Source organism: Mesoplodon densirostris, chromosome 3, assembly GCF_025265405.1.
Source record: "Mesoplodon densirostris isolate mMesDen1 chromosome 3, mMesDen1 primary haplotype, whole genome shotgun sequence".
NCBI classification, from domain to species: Eukaryota; Metazoa; Chordata; class Mammalia; order Artiodactyla; family Ziphiidae; genus Mesoplodon; species Mesoplodon densirostris.
In genome coordinates, this window is record NC_082663.1 from 51,921,315 (window position 1) to 51,928,805 (window position 7,491).

The 7,491-nt window shown below is 46.4% G+C and overlaps 1 protein-coding gene across 1 annotated transcript; it reads right to left on the reverse strand.

Moving 5' to 3' along the window:
* Positions 1–2,500: 2,500 nt before the first annotated feature.
* HTR1A (5-hydroxytryptamine receptor 1A) lies at positions 2,501–3,769 on the reverse strand. The gene has a single exon (XM_060091715.1). The coding sequence runs from the start codon at positions 3,767–3,769 to the stop codon at positions 2,501–2,503; it is 1,269 nt and encodes a 422-aa protein (XP_059947698.1).
* Between the last annotated feature and the right edge of the window lie 3,722 nt (positions 3,770–7,491).

Below are 7,491 nucleotides of genomic sequence, written 5' to 3' on the forward strand. Positions count from 1 at the left end.
CAAATTTCTCTATTGCTTTGGCAATTATATACTCCAGTTGGATGCTCCTTCCCCATTCTTGTGTAAATCCTCCAAAGCAGGTAGAACAAATGCCCAAAAGCCATTGCCATAGTTCTGTAAAAGACACAAATAAATAGAAGTCTCAAGACTTCAAATGCTGACCAAGGCATAATTTGGATGAGTGAATTTCAGACTTGATTTTATATGTAGAATTTGTTCTTAAAATTTAGAAAGACATACAGCAAAGTTTGTTTTTCCATATAGCTCTACTTAAATTATTGTGAGCAAAAAAGAAAATGAATTTTCGAATAAATAACTGATGGACTGGAGAAGTCTCCCTCATTTTCTCCACCATAGTTCCTTTCAAGCATTACACATGCATAGACAAACCATCCACTAAGTTCCCATAGTTCTTATACTTTCTCTATATTAATGGGATACGATGCTTACTCTCAGTTTAGGCCTGAGAAAAGATACCAAATGGAGCTTTGTTCAGTTTGGCAAACGATAAAATGGCTACAAGTGATAGAGCTGTCTTTTCACCTTAATTTTAACACAAGTGAACTTTTTCATTGGCAACTTTTGCAACATGGTTCTCAAAACAGCCCAAGTAATCATTCAAAAGGTACACATGAAGGGAGAGGGGAGTAAGAATGAATAATGTTGTGTAATTATTGGAAAACGAATCTAACTATAACAAACCACTTGACTCCGGTCACGTGGATGGAAATTTACATTCAAATGGAGCACCGAAAAACTTCCCTTCTGGGGCAGTAAAGATAACCAGTTTTTCAGCAGGAGTGGCAAGGCTGAAAGAATACTTTTAAGGGGAAGAAAGCTTGGAGTGCTCCACGTATTCAAATGGCAAGTGGCCGGTTTCCCGGCAAACCTGTGTTGCAGGGTAGTCAGGTCAAGGAGCAAATGTACAAGAGTCTCCGGGACTCCGCAGAGAGAGCACGCCTAGCTAGCTCTTTAGGGCCTCATTATTTAGGGTAAGCGCCTGTGAGGTCACACATAGTGCTAAACCTATCGGGGACCCATTCTATTGAAAGCCCAAATTTCCCTTTTGGGAACCTAAGTCATGGTTAACTAAGTGTCCTGGACGTCCTGCAGAACAAATCCTGTGTAGTGCTAGGATGCGCTAAACAGACCTATCTCCCTCTCCGAAAGGGGCGAGGGGTGGAATTAGGCGGAAAAGAATCTGCTTCTTTTGGATAAACTTGCTCTTTCAGTTTCCAAGGGGAGTGCCAGCTAGAGCTCGGGCCCACCTGGAAAACGCCACCCCGTGGGACTTGCTGGTCTTTCTGGTCTCTAGAGCTTGGCTGGACCTAGAAGCGCCGGCTTCCTCAAACCTTAGCTGTTGTTTACCCTCTCTTCAGCGGGTCCTGGGGCATAGGCGGAGGGATGGCTCCAGTCGGGATTAGTTTTCAGCGCGCGCTGAGCGCACGCCAGACCTCAGAGAGGGCGGAAGGCTTGGGGATTCCCGGCACGTGGCAACCCCGCCCCCGCCCCCCACCCCCACCCCTCGTGCCCCAGCGCGCGCAGCGTGGTCGGCGGGCGCCTCCCACAGTAGGTAAGTGGCGATGCCAGCCAGTTCAGACTCGCCAGCAACCTGTAATAACAGAAGTCCGCTCTCCCTTCCCAATGACTGTCAGTTTCTTTGGCGAGTGCCGACACCAAGGCAGGCAAGGATAAATTCGTTCTGCCTCTCTCTGCCCCACTGGTCCAGCCTTGTACTTACAGGTCCACCCTAAGAGACAACTTCCAGCCACTTGTTTTGAATCCAAGAAAACAAAGCACGGGGCTGTTCCCGGGAGAGTTACTCTGGGAGTCTGCACCAGGAGGCGGAGGTTCCCGGGGACACCTTAGGCACCGGGAAAAGCAGACCCTCCCAGATTTCCCGACTAGCAATTTAGTGCGTAGGGACTGGCGAGGGCATAAAGGGAAGATGGAAAAGGAAATAAGGGATGAGACCGCAAAAACAGTGAACGTTTCTAGGGCAAGAAGGCGGGCGGGGATGGGGTTGCTGGGGAATGAAGCAAAGTCCTGAACCTTAAGTTCAAGTTGTAGCAGTCAGGCGATCAGGTGGGAGCCTTTAGTGGGCGCGGCGGCTGGGTGTACAGTTTTTTCTTCTGTGAGGATTTTTTTTTGCCTTGAACGGGTAAGGCTTAAACTTCCGCCGCGAAGATTTGGGGGCAGAAGAGGGAGGAAGCAATTGCTGGAACCAAAACTGATTCCCAGACCAAAGTTTGAGCCAAGGTCGCCTCTCACAGACTCTAGGAGTTTCCCAGACTCTCTTGCCCCGCGGCTGTAGCCTCTTTGCACGGGGCTCCCTCCTTCCCCGCTGGGAATAGAGGGCTGGGGGAGGGGGAGGGGGTCTGGAAGCAGCGCGCGGAGCAGCTGTGAATGTTAGAGGAACAGTAGCAAAGGTTTTGATTCCAGAGGGCTAGGGGAGGCAGGCTGGGTGGGGTGGGCCTACGCGCCAGCTACTCCCCCATCATCATCGGCGGCAGAACTTGCACTTGATGATCTTCTTAAATGCGTTTTGGAAGTCCTTGTTGAAGTAGGCGTAAATGACAGGGTTGAGCAGAGAGTTGGAGTAGCCCAGCCAGTTGATTATGGCGCCCAGCAGGGTGGGCATGTGGCAGCTGCTTTCGCAGAAGGGCAGGACCAGGGCCACGATGAAGAAGGGCAACCAGCAGAGGATGAAGGTGCCCATGATGATGCCCAGCGTCTTCACCGTCTTCCTCTCGCGGGCCAGGGCCATCTTACGCTTGGCCTCGGCGTTGCGCTCATTTTTCTTCTCGAAGGAGGCGGGGACGCAGGGGACAGCACCGGCCTCGCTGGGCAGCGGCAGGTGCTCTTTGGAGTTGCCCACCCGGTGCACTTCGATCACCTCCAGGGCGGCTCCTTCTTCGCCCTGCCTCACGGCTCCATTGGCGCACTGAGCCCCTGTTGGCTTGTTCTCCATGCCCTGCCTCCAGTCTTTGTTACCCGGCTCACCATTTACGCTCTTTCTGGGCTGCGGGGCTGGCGACGCACCAAGGCGGTTGTTGGCTACCTTCTTCTCCTCCTTCTTGACAGTCTTGCGGATGCGGAATCGCGCGGCTCGGAAGATGCGCCCGTAGAGAACCAGCATGAGCAGCAGCGGGATGTAGAAGGCGCCAAAGGTGGAGTAAATAGTGTAGCCATGGTCCTTGCTGATGGTGCACGCGTCGGGGTCCGAGCGGTCTTCCGGGGTACGCCAGCCCAGCATGGGCGGGATGGAGATGAGGAAGCCAATAAGCCAGGTGAGCGAGATGAGTGCAGCTGCGCGCCGGGGCGTCCTCTTGTTCACGTAGTCGATGGGGTCTGTGATGGCCCAGTACCTGTCCAGAGCTATAGCGCACAGGTGCAGGATGGACGAGGTGCAGCACAGCACGTCGAGGGCGATGAACAGGTCACAGGTGACCTGTCCCAGAGTCCACTTGTTGAGCACCTGGTACAACGCGGCCATGGGCAGCACCAGCACCGACACCATGAGGTCTGTGACGGCCAGCGAGCCTATAAGATAGTTCGCCACGTTCTGCAGGGAGCGCTCCAAGGCGATGGCGGCCACCACGCACGCATTGCCCAGCACCGCGCAGAAGATGAGCGTACCTAGCAGCAGAGAGGTGATCACTTGGTAGCTGAAGGTCACGTCGGAGATGCCAGTAGCGTTGGCGCGTGTCCCGAAGGGACCCTGGGACGACGTGGTGTTGTTGCCCTGTAGGGGGCTGAGCACATCCATGCCGGCGCGCCCGGCAGGGGAGGGGGAGGAGAGAAAGAGCTGCGCCAGGATCCCCCTCGCCCCTCCCCCTGGGGTCTTCCGCCCCTCTTTCCTGGGGAGTTTCAACGGGGGGAGGGGATGCAGGGACTCAAGCAGAAAGTTCTTACTGCTCAGGCGAAGGCATCTCCGAGGAGCAGCTAGCTTCTAGGCGCTCCCTGGGCTCTCGTAGTCCAGCGCGCTCAGAGACTCCAGCTGGGAAACGAATTGGCTGGAGAACAGCTCCGGGATCTCCGGGCGGCGGAAAGGTGGCTGGAACATTTGTCTCTCGCTGTCCATTTTATTTTGCCACTGCCTAACTGGCTGCCAGACCCGGAGTCTCCCCACCAGAAAAGAATCTCCAATCTTAGAAGTATCTGGAATAGAGAAACACCGTCCTCCAGAGCCACTCTGTAACCCTCCTCTCCTTGCTTCTCTCCCTCGCTGTCTCCCACTCTCTCCTCTACTCTCTTCTCTTTCTCTTAAGCCTCCTCTCTCTTTCCCTTTCTTTCTCCCACTAGTTTTCCCTTTCAGTCTCCCTCTCCCTTCTCACTTCCCTTTATCTCCCCGGTGTTGCTCCGACAGCCAGTCTCCCTCTCTCCTACGCTAACCCTCCCCTCCCCACACTTCCCCAACCCTGAGTGCCTCTTCCCCCTGGTTCCCCGCCCTCCTCTCCCTCTAGCTCAGCCTCTTTGCGTTCAAATCCCTTTTTGTCGACCGAGACTCAGAACTAGCTTGCACACACCCGATCCGCCGGTCAGACCAACATTACAACATATAACTCCGCCTCCCACCCGGCCAAACTCGAGGGAAAACAAATCTAACTACATAAAATGCTTCATATTTCTGTCAAATTCTTAAGTAGAGTCAGCATCACAGAGTGGCAATAGGAAATGAGAAAAGGAGACACACGGAGCCTGAATGGGGAGGTGGACAGTCCTGGGTCAGTCTGTAAATTATTACTAATTCATGGAAAGAAAAGGGAATGTATCTTAGCTTTTTAAAAATCAACCCCGTTTATCATCGCACAGTCCAGCCTGTCTCCTTTGGGGAGGATATTGCCTCTGCCTTTTTTTAACCTTGAGGAATTGGGGGAGAAAGTAATTATAAAGAACCGGTCAAAGGATAGGTAAACAGCTGCATCTCAAAGTGAAGAAAAAATCAATTCGGTATGTATTCTACACACACACACACACACACACACACACACACACCTACCTTTCCATCTCCATTGCGTTTTTAATTTCAGTGAATATGGCCATTTCCCACAGCTCCGCAGCAAGTAAATTTAGGGAAGGGAATTTTGTTGTCTTTGTGTTATAAATGAGGTCGGGCATTTTTATGGCCTTTTGCTTTTCTAACCAGAGTTTGCAGGCCTCTAGGGAGAACTTGGTGGAATCCCTGATCGCTGGCAGCAGTTTCTCGTGGGCTCCGAAACTGGGTTCAGCACCTGGGACAGCTCTAGGCAATGAGGGCTGTGTCGCCACCTTCCGGCAAATGCTTTAGAGCGCCATCTATAAACCCTTGTCTTGCAGAAAATAAGCAGGTATTGAGGAAATCCCACAACTTCAAGAAAGAAAACGACGGTTATTAAAAGAAAAGTAACTTTGAGTTTTCTATTTTTTTCTCCTCTTTTCTTCAAAAATTTCTTTTAGTGTCATCTTTTGCTCTTTATCCTCTATATAAAGTCTATATTTTCTAGCTCTTTTTGAAAGCCTGCAGCATTTGTCATTCACAAGTTCTATCTAGAAATACAATTTTAATAGACCTAGGCAAACACCTTCACTTGTGTTGCTTTTGTGCTAACAAAGGCTGAACTTTGGAACTCATACATTTGCACACATTCACCAATGGGGGAAAAAACAATATTGGATTTTCCAAATGGGGATGACTAAACATAGAAGATAAAGAGACTGCTATGGGTGGGTTCTAAGCTTTTCCTTTACCAAGAAAACCAAATTTAATCCCATTTGCACCTAGATAAAGAATGGGATTTCTAATCCACTAGACTAGCATATAACAAACTTCACTTATACATTCTGATTACATGACTGAAGTAAAGGAAAAATACAGAATGCAATCCCAAAAGTAGATGACTCTAGATAACAAGCACAGAGTCACTGCAGATAGTCTTAATATTGTGTTCAAATTTGAGCTTTAAATTCTCCAAGACCAAACAAAAGAGTAGTCATGAAAGTCAAAGAAAATCTATTTGGGCTGATGCATGCTGTAGAACAATGTGTTTGGAGATCAATTGTTTTACAACACAGTGCTGGGCACAGTTCCCACTCAATCATTTCAGCATGCCACAACAATGAACCTGACATTTATAATGATTCATGACATTGAAAAGAAATAGATAAGTATACATGTCGATACTGGCTACACTCTGAAGAAATCTTCTAAAAATTTGTGAAGGTACTCGTTCTCCCTTTTAAAATCTCCTCACAAATACACAACGAAGTAACTGTTAAAATACAGTTGCAGTTCCAAAAATTTTAATAGGAAAATAATTTAAGTCTGGATTCTCCAAAGATAAAACTTTGGAAATACAGATGATAACATAAACAAAGTGTAAAATACAAGAAATTTGAATTTTTAAAATATTTACATGTCAAGTACAAACTTGAATATGAATTTTGTCAAATTTAGCACATATAAACATAGTGTAAGTCAGTAGATATGTCAGTCAGCAACTGTGCATTCATTATTATTAAACCCAAATTGTTTAATAACTGACAAGTTTATTTTTCCTTTTTTAGAAAGTTAAAATGCTGTAAATCTGGTGTTAATATTTACAAAATCTGGCATTTGCTATTCTGCTTTAATATTCTATGACACTGCTTTTTTTTATTCAAGTTGAAAAATACTCTCAAGTAGCTCATGTTTTTCTTAGAAATAATGTACATAATATTTCATTTCAATAAGAATGTATAGGCACTCTTACTAATAGAAGTACAAAAGGATATTCAGCACTATGGTTCTACAACCTTCAAGTGAATAGATAATCATGTAAAACTTTTTATTAAACTAATAATATTGTGATATATATTAAAAACACAATGATGTTACATTTCTTCATGTTCACATTTTGCCAGTTCTTCTATGTTTAACCCTTAATGATACAGAATCCTGGATATGCCAGAAGAAAATGGTGCAAACTGAAGATCCTGGATAAAGAGTTAGGCTCTTGTTCTTCAAGGCCTCTGAAATTATCCTAAAGAAAAACTAACCTTAAAGCGAATATTACTGATGACATCATTTGAAAACAAAGCTTCCAGTCATTCTGCTTTTATTTCTTGTTTGAATTTACTAGATGCAAGTATAAACTTGTCAGTATGGATCTGGGGTATGATGCATCATCCATCATGTGAAATTTCTCTAAAATAGGTTATGGGAGATAAAGATTTTTAACATCTTTACAGGAAATTTGATACAAGCCAAGCATTTCAATGTAGTTCTTTGACCAGGGACATAAGATTAAAAAGATGTTAGGCTGAAGTTTTGCTGTGCACCTGACTGTCTTATCATTGCTGAAAGCTCAGTAATGGTTAGGTCTTCTCAATAATTGATACGTTCATCCATAATCCCAAATTATGGCTGATTTTTGTATTAATGAAGAAATAACCTACATAACAAATAATTGAAATTTTGCTTAAGAGATTACAGAAGTAATTTTTTAAAACTCCTATTTTAAAAAGGTTTTA

Excerpts from the sequence above, each read along its gene's own strand:
- HTR1A (XM_060091715.1), bottom strand. The coding sequence starts at position 3,769 with ATGGATGTGCTCAGCCCCCTACAGGGCAACAACACCACGTCGTCCCAG.